This window comes from Squalius cephalus (assembly GCF_949319135.1).
Source record: "Squalius cephalus genome assembly, chromosome: 7".
Taxonomy (NCBI): Eukaryota; Metazoa; Chordata; class Actinopteri; order Cypriniformes; family Leuciscidae; genus Squalius; species Squalius cephalus.
Window position 1 is genome coordinate 24,073,490 of NC_137128.1, and position 15,867 is coordinate 24,089,356.

At 37.6% G+C, this 15,867-nt stretch overlaps 2 protein-coding genes across 2 annotated transcripts in view; one reads left to right on the top strand and one right to left on the bottom strand.

Moving 5' to 3' along the window:
• Positions 1-3,855: 3,855 nt before the first annotated feature.
• On the top strand, positions 3,856-10,729 carry tecrl2b (trans-2,3-enoyl-CoA reductase-like 2b; the record flags this gene model as incomplete). Its single annotated transcript, XM_079875770.1, has 12 exons — positions 3,856-4,142; positions 4,517-4,568; positions 4,688-4,732; positions 5,450-5,553; positions 5,649-5,764; positions 6,072-6,177; positions 6,700-6,772; positions 6,843-6,886; positions 9,277-9,334; positions 9,617-9,705; positions 9,908-9,953; positions 10,602-10,729. Exons 1-12 carry the CDS (start codon positions 3,879-3,881, stop codon positions 10,727-10,729), a joined length of 1,125 nt encoding a protein of 374 aa, XP_079731896.1. The 5' UTR covers positions 3,856-3,878.
• Positions 10,730-11,091: 362 nt separating this feature from the next.
• The window catches only part of abca4b (ATP-binding cassette, sub-family A (ABC1), member 4b), a 54,293-nt gene continuing 49,517 nt past the window's right edge, over positions 11,092-15,867 (bottom strand). The window contains 6 exon segments of the mRNA XM_079875768.1: positions 11,092-12,266; positions 12,525-12,774; positions 14,298-14,390; positions 15,171-15,274; positions 15,354-15,488; positions 15,693-15,834. Of these exon segments, the coding sequence (XP_079731894.1) occupies positions 12,138-12,266; positions 12,525-12,774; positions 14,298-14,390; positions 15,171-15,274; positions 15,354-15,488; positions 15,693-15,834 (853 nt within the window). The 3' untranslated portion in view covers positions 11,092-12,137.

The window sequence follows — 15,867 nt, forward strand, 5'->3', positions numbered from 1 at the left end:
GCTTGACTTCCAGGTAAATGTGATTGGTTGCTACTACGTTGGACGATACTGATTGGCTGCCACGAAATGGCAGGTCCCTCCTAATATGGCAGGGCTTCCGGCTGTCAACGGCAGCTACTTCCTGCTGCCAGTGGCAGCTACTTCCTGCTGCCAGCTGCCGATTTTTCGCTGAACCCCCTCTCGGCTGTGGTGAACTTGGTGAAACTAAAAAACAGAAGTTTAGAATATGGTGAAGTAATGTTGATTAAAATGGTGTTTTGTATTAAAACATAAGTTAGATCATTTGGGATATGTTTTGTTAGCGTTGCACGTGTATCATAAAGGCTGAGCTTGTCAATTCCAATAAATCAGCATGAGCTTTATTCTAATCAATAGATTAAGTTAACATGTTAACAAACGCTAATATTTAATGATATTGGTAACGTAAGTTAGTATTTAAAATTAATGATAGCCCCTCACAAACCAGGAGCACACGGTGCACAAGCTGCGTTTCTACAAATGATTAAATTAACCAATTCAACTTAAGTAGTCACAGATACACTGTCTCTAACATAAAAGTTAAACTCCAACGTACAGAGCAACAATTATTTATTAATCTGATAATATACGAACTTACCGAGCCAAATACCACCGCCATTACTGAAGATTCACCGGCGCCACCATTGGCTGCTGTCGCTTGACTTCCAGGTAAATGTGATTGGTTGCTACTACGTTGGACGATACTGATTGGCTGCCACGAAATGGCAGGTCCCTCCTAATATGGCAGGGCTTCCGGCTGTCAACGGCAGCTACTTCCTGCTGCCAGTGGCAGCTACTTCCTGCTGCCAGCTGCCGATTTTTCGCTGAACCCCCTCTCTGCATTTATTGACATCTTTTCTGAGTCAATCTCATTTGAGTGTATTCGGCAATGCTTAACGTGTAATTAAACGCGTTGAGTTTATATTCTGGGCTCATCAGATTTTTTGTACATAATATACTTTATTAGTACTTTTTACTGTGTTTCGTCTGTTAATAACACTGTCCGTCTCTTTATGTTTAGGTTTGTATTAATTTCGATATGCCACTAGAGGGCAGAATAAGACAGGGAATTAAAGAACGCATTGTAGTTATGTTGACCTACTGTTTTCATAACACTGGATATTCTACGAATTCATACTTTTCTAAAACGTGGCATAATGGCAATTAACTTATTTAGCAATTACATATAGTTTTGTGCTAGTTTTGTTGTCAGTGTTGCTTTCAGCCAGTTTATCTAATAGATTTGGTTTATTTGTTAACTTTACACAACTCATATAATCGCCTTTATATCATATAATTCTTTCTTTCCCTTTTTTTAAATAATGTAAATTCCCTTGGTATTCCGTTCAAGACCATTCCCGGAGTCTCCTTAGATTTTTATGAAATAAGGTTTGTTCTACAGCATAAGTTACAGTTTCGAAAGTTTTCTAAAAAATTTTTTTATTTTTTTTATTTTTTTTTTATGCTACTAAAAGACAATACAGATATATCTGTACTGTCTTTTAGTAGCATTAAAATAATAATATGAGTCTGCGTTTTTGACGAATCCGACAACCTACATTGTTAGCAATGAACAATTTCTCACATGAGGGAATTCAAATTCTATCTGAAATGTTGTAGTACAACATAACAGTCTTTTGCCATAAATCCAAAACCGCCATTGTAAAATCCCATTAGAAATTCCCAAGGGAATTAATGGCTTGAAATGCTAATTATTTCAGGTTTTAGAACTGAATATCACTATTCTGCTGTGTACGAGTAAACATAGCAGCATCAGAAACTCGAGCTATTTTCTTGTGACCTGTAAATAGAGTGAGTGCTGTCTCCTAGTGGTGAAAAACTGTATAAAATTGATTGTGTAAACTGTATATTGGCTGTAAACTGTATATTAACTATATAAAAGTCTCACTGAACATGGGACATCATCAAACTTCTCAGTTTTTTGGGGGAAATTGTGTAACCAAATCACTGTGTTGTCTGTGAACTGAACTCGCTAATCGCTAATTATGAAAGAAACTCACCCACTTCTTCCCATTAGAACAGCATTTCCTGCACACTGTTCAGTCAGTCACTGTAATTAGTGCATTTGTACATCCTCAGCAGCTCTTGATGTATGCCTGGTTCTATGGCTAATTATCCACTGTATTGATCACTGGAGACAACTGTCTATTTATTTCCAGCAGTAGAGCAGTTACTCTCCATTTGACATCCTCATTAGGATTCAGCAGAAGATATTTAGTGGGCCGATAGCATCTCATTCAACAAAGGCAAGACAGGGGTACATATGAGGAATTATGGCCTGTTCTGCTCACATGGACATGCTGGATGAAAACATTGAGTCTTTCAGAGGCTGGGAATCAATTGTGTGGCATGGATTTCACCTGGAGGACTGGAGGAGACATGGAGTCATTAATAGAGTTGCCTATTTTGAGGTAATTAATTGAATTACATTTTGCCTTTGTTTTCCCCCTCACAGATATTCTGTTTTAAATGGAAACAATGAATATATTGCTGCAGTTAATGAACTGTTTTTTTGTGTCCCACATGTCCCCATGACTCACTAGTGATACAATTAACAAAATAGAATTATTAGAATAATTAACAGTTAGTTAGATTTAATTAAAAAAATTTACCGATATTCACAGACCCTATCAGGTCTACTAATTTATGACTTCATATCTCTAAAGGATAACACATAAGAACACCATACATAGCGTGCTAAATATTAATTCATAATGAACTTAATAATGGACATGGCAACGGACACGCAAAAGGTGTAACTTAAAAGTGTGTTATATCTAAAATCAAAAAAAAAAAAGTGTTCTTGCCGCATTTTTGTAAAATTATGTTTCTCTTCCAGGTCATGAATGCATTATGAGGGTTAATAAAAACATATTTTATAAATATATATATATATATTTATAAACTAACATTAACAAAGATTAATACATTCTGCAAAAATATGTTGTAATTGTTAGTTTGTTAAGTAATGCATTAACTGGTGTCAACAAATAAAACCTTATTGTAAAGTGTTACCATTGTTATTGTTATCATTTTATGCTGAGTTGTTGTAGATTATTTTGTTATCATTGTGGCAGGAATAATTATTAGAAATGTAAGTGTAGACATTAATATTAATGTCTAATAATTAATATAAATTAAACATTATTTATTTAAATAATAGTAATTGTTTAAATATATATTTAAAATGATTATTATTATTAATCATGACCTACATTTTCATTTGATATGTAGAATAAGAGGGTTCCTGAGGATGAATCTGTTATGGTTTATCTCTGTGTGTGGTCTCATCTACTTTCACAGTGGGCTGATATCTCATCAGTGCTGTGCTTTACTTTTCTTCATTTAAAGCTGATAATCAAGGCTATATGTCAATGAAAGTCCGTATATGATTAAAGCTTGATGGGGGGTCGTCTCCCCTTACCAGAAGGATTAAACTCAAGCACTTGATGATATGATAGTTGGCAGTGTTATTGGAGTTCAGAGGTGCAGCGGGGCTGATGAATTGCCCCTCACCGTCAGAGACAAATTTAGACCAGCTTGCAGCTCCAAATCCAAGACGTCTCTCAGCCCCCTCACATCTCTCAGCTGGCGTGCGTCCGTGTGCATATACCTACTGCATGAGAGACACATTTCTGCAGACGCACCTCACAAATACTCCAAGTAATGTATGACATGACATACCAGCCCTGTTTTCTGGAAATATGAAGTCATGCATGATTGATAGCGTTAGAAATCTCAATATGTGGTAACCTGAGCAAAATTATGCAACTAAGTCAACATATACTCTTGCTGTGATACTCAACTGGATATGCCTGTGAGGTCATCATGAGCATGCCATGTCTTACCACGTGACTGTGAGGGTCCGATCGCTTCGCCCCCCCTGGCATCAGTATACCAACCTCCAAAATCAGGGTTCACAACCCTCAGCAGGCATCATGGAATGTCTGGACTTAAGGGATCTCTTCACCGTAGCCCATTTTATAAAGACCAGGTGTGAACACGGCCTGAAAGCTGGTCCCACCAAGGATAAGAATTATGTGTTTTTTGAGGTGGAGATCCTGGACCCCAAGAGCAAGGCGCAACTCTGCTACCTGGATAAGGTGTGTGTGCTTGGCCACCTTAGTGTTTGCACTGAGCCGAGTTGGTTTAATATCATTCATATGCTATTATAGTATTTATTTATTATTATTTTGAATTACTTTTTATATTGTCTAATTATTATTACTTAAATTTAGTGTTTATTCATTTTTATTTCAGCTTTAGTCGTTTTAGTACTTGTACTGTAGTAGTTGCCAAAGCAAAATTTCTAATTTCCATTTAGTTCATTTTTTTCATCGAATTTATATTTTATTGTATTCATTTTTCAGTGAAAAAAAAAACGTTTTTTTAATTGTTTTTGTTAACATCACTGGCATTGGGCCACAAATCATATTTGAGTAAAAAGTGCCTCGTTTCAATTCTTGAACTTCCTCAGGTGGAGCCCAACGCCACCGTTGCAGAGATCAAGACATTGTTGCACAAAATTTGTAAGTGATTTTTGTTCTTAAACAGTCAAAGACTTAATTTGATATGCTTATTCAAGCTCGGAAGCTTACATATATATATGACCAAGCTGTAAATTTTACATTTCTTGAAATCCCTGCAGATCCCAAGTTTTATCCATCAAGACAGGCACTGAAGCTGCATCCTGGTAAACTTACTTTTTTTATTTCTTATTTAATATTTTCTATTCTGTTCTATTGGACATCCTGTGTATTCACCAGCATTTCTTTCAAAGCCGGTTGATGCATTGAACTTGACCAAACCTTCAAAGGAGATGGTCAAATAAAAAAGAGAGAGAATGAACACCTCATACAGTAGTCAGATGCTTTTGCAATCATAGATCTGCAACAGCTGTGGCACATATGTGTGCGTCTGCAATTCTCCTGCCAGAATATCAGGCATCATTTCACACTGGAGAAGTGAGAGAGTGAGAAAATTGCAGCTTTCAAAAAACTAAAGCTGTTCACACTGCATTATTTATGAAAATTTCGATTTTTTTCTTTTAGTGACATGTGAAGGCCAAATATGGTAACCCATACTCGTAATTTGTCCTCTGCATTAACCCATCCAAGTGCACACACATTAGGAGTAGTGAGTACACACTGCAAACTATGGACACACACACCAGTGGGGAGCCTTTTTCTTTTCTTTCCTTTTTCTTTTTTTGCTGTGGAGTGTTTGGTGCCTTGCTCAAGAGCACCTCAGTCATTTCCTGCCGGAATTGAGAATCGAACACGCAACCTTCGGGTTACCAGTCTGACTCTCTAAAACATTGCGCCAAAAAATGTTGTTTTTATAATATACATCTAAACTGAGGTGCATGTCTCTTGACATTTATGCTATGACTGACTTGATTGATTCTCAGAGGGAAAGGCCCTCAGCGATGATGATGTGCTGGAGGATCTACCAGTTGGCACGACTGCAACGATGTTCTTCCAGGACCTCGGCCCACAGTTAGGCTGGACTATGGTAAAGAAAGCAATCTGATGCATGCTTATTTAGACAATAGCAGTGCATACTGTGTGCATGCCAGTAATGGTGTTTTTGTTGGGGGCTGATTGTAGGTATTTCTGGCAGAGTGTCTTGGGCCTCTTTTCATTTACCTGCTGTTCTTCTATCGGCTTCCATACTTCTACATGCCTGAGTATGACTACACCCAAAGTCCATTGAAAGTTGTCAAGTGAGTTCGAAGTGAAAAATCTTGTTCAGATGAGCTGAACTTGATGAATACTAATGAACAGAAAATTTATCACACTTAAATTGAGTTTATTCTTATTTTTTTTGGTGTAACCGTATGTATTTAGGTTGGTTCAGTGGTGTTAAATAGTATTTTTGACTTTAGATGCTACCACACGAAGCACGTTTTTAAGTTTAAAAAAATGCAGCTCATGTAATTTTTTCTTTTAGTGTGAAATAAATCATGAATAATTTAGCAAACGTGTGGCAAACAGTTTGCAAGTGGTTTATATTTGATCCTGTTGATACAGGCTGGCTTGCTGGTGCCACTCTCTTCATTACATCAAGAGGCTTGTGGAAACTATTTTTATCCATCGCTTTTCTGACGGAACGTTACCTTTACGCACCATCATGCTGGTATGTTTATGTCTGTATTTTTTCATGTAATATATTCATGAATTATTAACTTTTTCTTTCTCTGTATTTAATATGCCCCTTGCTGTTTTTGCACACTTAAAAATAAGACAACATGCTTTCCAAAGTCGTATTGTCACAGTTGTTCCAGTCTTGGCACATTAGCTAATGTGTCTGAAGTGCTTATGACATTGGCATTAGTTCAGTGGTGTCAGTGAAGCATTGAGGAGCTTTTGGGGGGACATTTGGCTGCTTTCCATTAAGTGTCGTCTTGCTGGTTTAAATTATGCCCCTAAAGTATCTTTCAACACACTGGGAATACATATGGTTTGACCATATGGAAGAGTCGTTGAAAATATTGCCTGCACAAATACTAACTATGCAAATGAGAAAGCTTAAATTAAGTAAAACATAGCTCAAGTATACATTTAAGGTTTCTCTTTAACATTAACTCTGGTATTATTCTTTGAGCAGTTACTTTGTGTTATGTGATCCTCACACACATTTATAATGTCGTTTCTTTAGCTCTGTTTGTACTACTGGGGATTTGCATCATGGCAGGCATATTATATCAATCATCCGCTCTACACACCACCAAGTAAGTGCTCATTATGTCACACATTAGATTAGTTTGTGTCTCTCATATTAACTCCTAATTGTTTCTCTAGGCTATGGGAGACTTCAAATCTACTCTGCACTGGCAATGTTTTTGGTATGTCAAAATCTCTCTATTAATTAAAGTCAAATATTTAAAGCAATTTTATGTAACTTCTTTGATTTCATTTTTTTTTTTTTAATAATGAGAGAGTGCAAAAGGTCATCTTTTCCAAATCATGCCTTTATCCAAGTTTGATAAACATATTATAATGATTAATATTTTAGAGCTGTCAGGACTCATTTCGTCGGAAATTGCATGCTGCACATAAGTAATTCACTTGTGCAAGTCATGTCATGTGCTTTGTAAAATGATTCACTTAAAAACGCCTTAAAAACGCCATGAGCCTGCTGGCCAGAGAAAACTCAAAACATGCATACAGAGCCCAAGCATGTACACAAACACCTTTTACAAACCAATTGCAAATACTGAAAGTGTAATCTATGCTAAAAGCTTAACAAATCATCTAATACCATTAAATATGAAGTGTCTGTATAATATGTGTTATTTTAGGGCTTGTTTTGTTTGTTTTATAGAGAGCTTGGTTAATCTGGCCAAAAATAAACTTTTAACTACAACTCTTCCTTTTCATTATACAAATGTGTTTCTATGTCCACAAATTTATAAAACTGATCTGAGATCAGCTAAAAACCTCTCAGGTTAGGACTGTAACCCGGGTTCCCTAAGTAGGGAACGAGACACTCCATCAGGTTGTTTACGCTTTGGGCCCGTGGTTTCAGCACATGTGAATTCACGCTTATTCTATTGGCTGCCAGTAGTCATATGACTTGAATTGTCACGTACCTGGGAGCCTGTGACCATCCTGCCACATCACAAGAAGATCCAGACAGCAAAGCTCTTAAAGAGGTCATGCCCTGAGTAGAGTGGGCTCTAATGCATAGGGGTGAAGGTACTCCACGCACTCCATAGGTCAGACAAACAACTGTTCTGATTTACGCCAATGGCCTGAGCGGTGGACAATGCTAAGGGCCCGAACAGGGTGTAAGAAATTAAGCCTCTCCTGCACCGCAGATTGAAAAGGCGGTGGAAAGAAGGTCTGAAGGACCACTGAACATGGGACTGAGGAAGGCACCTTCGGAACTAAATCTGGCCTAAAATGTAGAATAACTAACTCTACCAGGAGCAAAGACTAATCAGGAGGAGGCAAATGGCAGGCCCTGAAAATCTCATACACTCTTCAGGGAGGAAATCGCAAGGAGAAAGGGTACCGAAAGAGTCAGAACTTTACTCAAGAGGCTTAAATGCTGCCATAGCCAGACCTTCCAAGGTCCCAAAAAGGAACTCTGGACTGGGGAAAAGGCCTAAGATGTCTCGCTCCCCTCAGGAATCGAGACACCAAAGGATGCCTCCCCAGGGATGCTCCATTAATGGTTATGTGGCTAGCAGAAATGGCCGGCACATACACCTTAATTGCAGATGGAGTCAACCCAACAGAAAAGTAGTCTTGCAGGAACTCAAGCAGTGAACCAAGAGGGCAGTTAACCGGGTCCAGGGTCCATGCTCTCTGCACCACAAGGAAAGTAGCCTTCACTTGAGGCGTACAGTTTCCTAGTGGATTGAGCCCTAATGCTTAGGATGGTCTCAACAACCTCAGTTGAAAGATCAACACCTAGAGTTGATCCCCTCCATATTTTGGTCGGGGTGATAAATTATTGCCCCTGCCTGAGATAGAAGATCCCTTCGAACAGAAACTTCTCATGGAGAGCTGTCCAGTAGAGATATCAGTTCTGAAAACTAAACTCAGGCCGGCCAAAATGGGGCTATGAGTGATAGGCAAACCCGCACTGGCGTCATGTCTGTACCATGGCATCCAACCCCAAGGGTACTGGAGGTGTTAGAGAGAACCAGAGCATTCATTTAGACAAGCAAACAATAAATAAAAGAAAAGATTTCGCATCAACTGACTACCGGCAGCCAATTGCGTGATTTCACATGTGCTTCAGAGACCGGTAACATGGAAGCGTTGCCATAGCATCATTAAAAATGACTCAGTATTGAGTTCCCTCGAAAGGGAACCACATAAAGTATACAATGGTTCATTGGTTAACAGAGATCTTCACCCCCCTGGCGGGAAACATTTTGAAATTGTTATGCTGTAACAAAGCCTCATTTGATTAAATCATGTGACATTGGCAGTTTGATACACAATCCGAATCACTGATTTGAGATAAATTGTTCACAAAGATTTTGAAGCTTCACAAAGAAGCGTTTCGAAAGTGCCCATCACTAGCGAAAAGTATCTCCAGCTGTGCGTACTCTGAAACTGAAGGAAAAATTGTAAACTTCAACACAGTAAACCTCTGGGGAATCACTAGTTGTAAAAACAAAGAAACTATTATTTATGCACTTTAATTTTTTGGGGGGCCACATGTAACTAAGTGTAGCTTTTTTCTCCATCAACTCTTTGTCTGTTCATTTTTATTCAGGTCTGTGAGTTTGGCAATCTCTCAGTTCATCTGATTCTGAATCGAATCAGCTGTAATGGTGAGCCCTAATAAAGATTCATCTCTTTAGTTGTGTGGGCGTAATCATGACCAATCAAGACAGACAGTGAAACCCAGTGATTGTGATTAATTACCATTTCTTTCTTCCATTTCATAAAGAAATCTGTGGGTGTATGCTGTAAAATGATATCTCATTAATACCTGCTTCAGAGACTAGACATTCTCCTGAATGGATCCTCAGCTCTTTAGTGTCTTGAATATTATCCAGTTATATATAGCTTTCATTAACTCATAACCTTATGATCTTCTCACACATCGACAGGGTCCAGGCCTACAGAGATTCCTTATCCCACAAAGAATCCATTCACTTGGCTGTTTTTCTTCGTGTCCTGCCCAAACTACACATATGAGGTTTGTCATGTGTACAAAGTAAGCATTTTGCATGTCAAAAAAGCAGTAAATGAGACATTTGGAACATCTGAGGTTGTGTCCACATCTGTAGAGAGCAGATACATCACAGATACAGTGTGTGAAATGTTTCTGGTTAAAGTATCCTTGTGGAAATATTGTTTTATGCAGTGATGCAAAATTTGAAACCTGAATTTATTTCCAGGTGGGATCATGGATCAGCTTCACAGTCATGACACAGTGTGTTCCAGGTACACAGTGTTACAAACCAACTGCAGAGAGTCCAAATGTCTGAGACCACAAATCGAATGCAAAAAAATCGAATCGAAACCTGTGAATTAAAGTTTATGTATTTATGACATAAACTGAATGAGATATATTTAAGGGTTTTTTTTAGGCAACAATCTTTCCATTTTTTTAAATAGTTATGCTGATTATATGGTCAAAAGTGTTAGAATGCTTTTAAGAGAAGTATCTTATGCTTAGTTACCAGGCTGCATTTATGTGATCAAAAATACGGTAATAACAGTAATTCCTGTGATGGCAAACCTGAATTTTCAGCATCATTACTCCAGTCTTCAGTGTCACATGATCCTTCAGAAATCTTTTTTTGCTGCTCAATATTTTTTGTAGAACCCGTTATACATCTTTTTCAGGATTCTTTGATGAATAGAAAGTTTAATAAATAGCATTTATTTAAAATTAAAATATTTTGTAACATACATATCTTTACTGTCACTTTTGATCAATTTAATGCATTCTTGCCAAATAAAATATTAATCTCTTTAGATAGATAGATAGATAGTCTCTGACATTTGGACTTCTCTGTGTATAAATTATGTGTATATATTTTGCTGCAACTGCCTGATAAGAACCATGAATCCTTCATATTTCTGCAGTTGGAGTTTTCGCATTTTTGGGGTTTATTCAGATGACTATATGGGCTCGGGCAAAGCATAAAACCTACGCCCAGCAATTCGAAGACTATCCTGATCTGAGAACAGCTATCATTCCACTCTTCTTCTAGATCTGTTGGATAAAGGATGAATCTACATGCACTTTTGTCATTGGACTCTTCACCAAACATCAGAAAAATAAGTCTGAAAAATAAGTTCCCTAAGTCTTTTTTTTTTTAGACACAATTAAGTTTGTGATGTACTCTCCAAAGTATTAAATGGCGATTAATTACTAGTAATTGCATTAATTATAAAGAGGCTTACTGAGCATATACTGAGGTTATACTTCAAAGTCAAGGAAGATATACTGACAGTGACTAATACTTATGTGCAGGAGGCGTACATATCACAAACTTAAACATTTGCTTGACATCAGAGAGTAAGTTGAGTCTCGACTGAAGGTCTTCAGACCATCAAGCAGAAAACATGGTGTACAGTGTGATCCTGTTTTATTGTTGATTATTCATTTTTGTATTCCATTAAAACATTTTGCAGAACGTATCAGAAGTGTTTTTGTAGTAAAGAAAATGTTACTGAATATTTTTATTTCTCAGAAATAAGTGATTGTCAGTTTTCAAGTGTCAGTATTTTCAAGATATGGTAAAACAACAATCTTACAGAACGGTTTTTATTGTTAATGAAAACCATCTGTTGTATTATTGCATATTAAAACTATATTTGCTTAAAATATTTACTGATGAATACAATTGAAACTCTCTATTCCTCAAAACAGACACATTTACTCACTGATTTTCACGGTTTTCATGGTTTGGCTGTTGGTAGATGCCGTAAGTGTGTATTCACTGCATAAAAAAAACCTCAAACCAAATAAAGAGTTTCAGAGAGAGTGCCAGCCAGCTGACCCCTAGAAAGAGTAACAATAAAAAGTCACTTTTTTGAAATGCTGCAAATCTGCATACGTTTCAGGTTCTGATTACAGATTTCAAATTTATTTAAGCTCATACTGTTGGTTTAACCAGTACAAAATCAACACATTATCAAAGTTATATTAGAATGAAGCATTTTGGTGAGTGCGTACACAGGCACTGCTGTAGCAGATGCTCTTTCATTCAGCATTTGAAAGATTTGTACAACAAAGAAAAATTGCAACACTAATATTTACAGATGTATAAATATAATGAACATTTCAGATTGTATGGGAACCTAAAGTAAGTTTTGTGTCCAACAACTTAAAAGTATTTTTCAAGAGTTTTATACATCTGCTTCGCCTGACCTGCATCAATTCATCCGCATTACTGTATCAATGAAGGTTTCCTTTCATTGGGTGGAGATTGACCTTTGGCTCAAAGTGCTGTGGACTAAGGGCAGATGTTCAAACATTTTAAATATAATAAAAAAATCGCATTTTTTAAACTTAATATAGATGCAGTTGGTTTTGTGTATAAATACATATATAAAAGGCTTTAGGGAACTTTATAAACACTTAATCACTGTCCCTTTGAAGCATCTGAGTTCATTCTATCTGTTTTTTGACGTTACTCTTTGTAGTGGCGAGATCTTTTTCTCTCGTCTTGATCCTGATGCTCTGAGATGAGGTGGGACAATATCTTCGTCTCCTGACTGCTGCTTGGCAAAACTCACAAACACCTGTAAGGCAGTGAAACAGATGAGCTGTTAGTCCTGTCAGTCAAATCAGCTGAGCAAATCGAATTCAATCTCCGAATGGGAATTTCAACCAATAATTCATTTCTAATGAAAGGTCCCTAAAGCACAGCATGTCAGTTTTACAGAATCAAGCCATTTTTCTTGTCTGCGGTGAAAGTGAAATGCTAAAATAATGCTGTGGGCAGCTGGTATAGACTGACATGAAAGAGATTTGTCGCTTGATGCTTTATCAAATCGCACCTGATCTAATGTGGTCTGAGACACAGAGTAGTCCTCAATGTTCAGCCTCTCTTTGTTGGTCAGCACCAGCTGGAAGATTCGTGCCAGTGAAGTGGTGGCGATTTCATATTGTAAAGTGTTGTAGTGTTTCTCTCGCTGTATACATCCCGGGAAGCTGCTGTCCATGAAGGACTCGGCCGGGCCCAGGTCAGGAGTCAGGCCTGCTTTTGCAGCTTTGATCTTCATCGTGACTACATAACCACCTCCAAACCTGTCCACAAGTACAATCAATACACACAATGCATATAAAATCAAGTATGCACTTGTTTTGTTGACCATTTGAAAGATTGTTACGCATATCAGCATTAAAAGTTGAACATTTAAAGGGGACCTATTATGCCCTTTTACAAATTCCTGATTTAGTTTTTGGGGTCTACTAGAATAGGATTTCATGCTTGAATGTTCAAAAAACACCTTATTGTTCACATATTTAAAGGGTTAGTTCACCCAAAAATAAAAATTCTGTCAGTAATTACTCACCCTCATGTTGTTCCAACCGCGTAAGACCTTCGTTCATCTTCGGAACATAAATTAAGATATTTTTGATTAAATCTGAGTGCTGGATCACTCCTCCATAGGCTGCTAGGTGACCGAAACTTGCTGGCCCAGAAAAGTTATTAAAGAGATCGTTAATATAGTCCAAGTGACTCCAGTGGCTCAATCTTAAGTATATCAAGCGACGAGAATACTTTTTGTGCGCAAAAACAACAAAAATAACGACTTTATTCCACTGTTCATTTCCTTCTCTCTGGGCCTCGTAGTGTTTTTGCGCTGCGCGTCTGTGTTGCACGTCACCACGTATCACACACATGACCAGCTTCGGCCAATTGTGAGCCTACGTGGTGACGTGTAACACAGACGCGCTACGCAAAAACACTACGTGAACCAACTAGAGGCCCAGAGAGAAGGAAATGAAAAGTGGAATAAAGTCATTATTTTTGTTTGTTTTTGCGCACAAAAAGTATTCTCGTCGCTTGATAAACTTAAGATTGAGCCACTGTAGTCACTTGGACTATATTAACGATCTCTTTAATAACTTTTCTGGGCCAGCAAGTTTCGGTCACCTAGCAGCCTATGGAGGAGTGATCCAGCTCTCAGATTTAATAAAAAATATCTTAATTTATGTTCCGAAGATGAACGAAGGTCTTACGGGGTTGGAACAACATGAGGGTGAGTAATTACTGACAGAATTTTCATTTTTGGGTGAACACCTTTAACATCGTTGCAGCACCTCTCTTCCCAGTCTGTAACATTATGTTTAGTTTCGGTCTCTGTGAAGCCCCTTGTTCCGAAAAGCACAATGTGCTCTGATTGGTCGGCTAGCCAGTGCTGTGATTGGTCAACTGCTTCTAGTGTGTTTTTGAAATGTCACGCCCCTCACCATAACCTTGAGTTTCAACACACTACTAATGCAACTCAACCAGGCCTCGCCCCCTTCTTTTGAGTATGCCTTGAGTGGGAATATTTACACACTTGTGAAGTGTACATTCCCGGAAGTTTCAGCAGTTCAGAAACAGTGCTTACCGATATAGAGAATAACTCCCTGTGGACTTTGTAACTTTGCAGACCTTTTTCATGCAAAATTACACACTAAAGGAGGTTGAAAATGTAAAAAAGCATAATAGGACTCATTTAACACTGGAAAACCATTTAAGTTGATTTGGGGTAATATGGACATGGCATCCTTGAGTTTTTATTTAAAAAAAAAAAAACGTTCCAAAATAACATACTCACTTGTATTTCAGATGCTGGATTGTGCCCAGACATTTAAATGTCCCATTGACCATGATGGCCAAACGAGTACAAAGAGCTTCACACTCTTCCATACTGTAAATGCAAGCAAACAAACAAATAAATAAATAATGTAAAAATATTTTAATTTTGTTTGAATAATTGATTAATACATTAAAATAATATTTGGACACTTAGTTATTTTTTTCAAATATATTTTTATTATATATATATATATATATATATATATATATATATATATATATATATATATTTTGTATAAATATATTAATTATAAGTATTATATACACTTGGCATGTCACTAAAAAACTATGCATGTGATTGTTTGAAGTACCACTGAGATTGTAAATATATATTTCAATAATTTAACAACACATTTGCATGTTCACTGTTCACTGATGTTGGTTAATGGTAACATGACATGCAAGTGAACAGATAAAATATCTTTTTCAGTATATATATATATATATTATATATATAGATAGATAGATAGATAGATAGAGAGAGAGAGAGAGAGAGAGAGAGAGAGAGAGAGAGAGAGAGAGAGAGAGAGAGAGAGAGAGAGAGAGAGTGAGAGAGAGAGAGAGAGAGAGAGAGAGCGAGAGAGAGAGAGAGAGAGAGAGAGCTGCATGGCAAGGACAAAAAATTCTACTGTGATATTCTACGATTTGAACTGTGATGTGACATTTCATTTCACATTAAATATCTCATATTGCTACTGATTTACTTTCAACATGGTATAAGCTGTTAAATGAACAGTGATGCTCTTCACTCTGAAACACACAATGCGACTGACTGTATACTTCATTAATTATTAAATTACATCCCGTTTGGGAAACCCTGACAAATACTTGCCTGTGTGACGTCAAAACGACTGCCCTCCCATCACGGATGATACTCAGAATGGCGGTCCACAGGAACCGACGGGAGTGAGGGTCCATTCCTGTGGTGGGCTCATCCTACACACATTTACAGGGTTACATTACACCAGTGTTTTGTTTTGCGCAATGACACTGGGAATGCTTAGGAAAAACATACCAGGAGCACTAAAGGAGGACAGCCAATCATAGCGATAGCAGTAGACAGCTTCCTCTTGTTGCCCCCGCTGTAGGTACCAGCACAGTTTCCGGCATATTCAGACAGACCCAGCTTCTGAACGCCCCATTCTGCCACCTACAGAAAACATATCATCATACATGATGATTGTATCAGAATGCTTTAAGAATTTCAGCCAACAAAGCCTAATATATAGTAGTTATTTGTGTCTAATGAAATGTGGAAACCTTTCTACTTTCACTCAAGTATGTGTTCAAGTGTCATGTGCTATGTTTTTGTCCTGGTGTGTGTCATGTGATCTGTAAGGGGTGGGAGTCTCACTCTGCTAATCTCAGATTCAGGGATCCCACGGAGACGGGCGTACAGGTACAGGTGCTCCCTCCCTGTCAGCAGTTCATCTATGGCATCAAACTGAGGACAGTAGCCCATGTTCTGGTGCACATCCAGTATGTTGGTAAGAATGCTGAAGACAAGCAGTTCATGATTAGCGTTTACA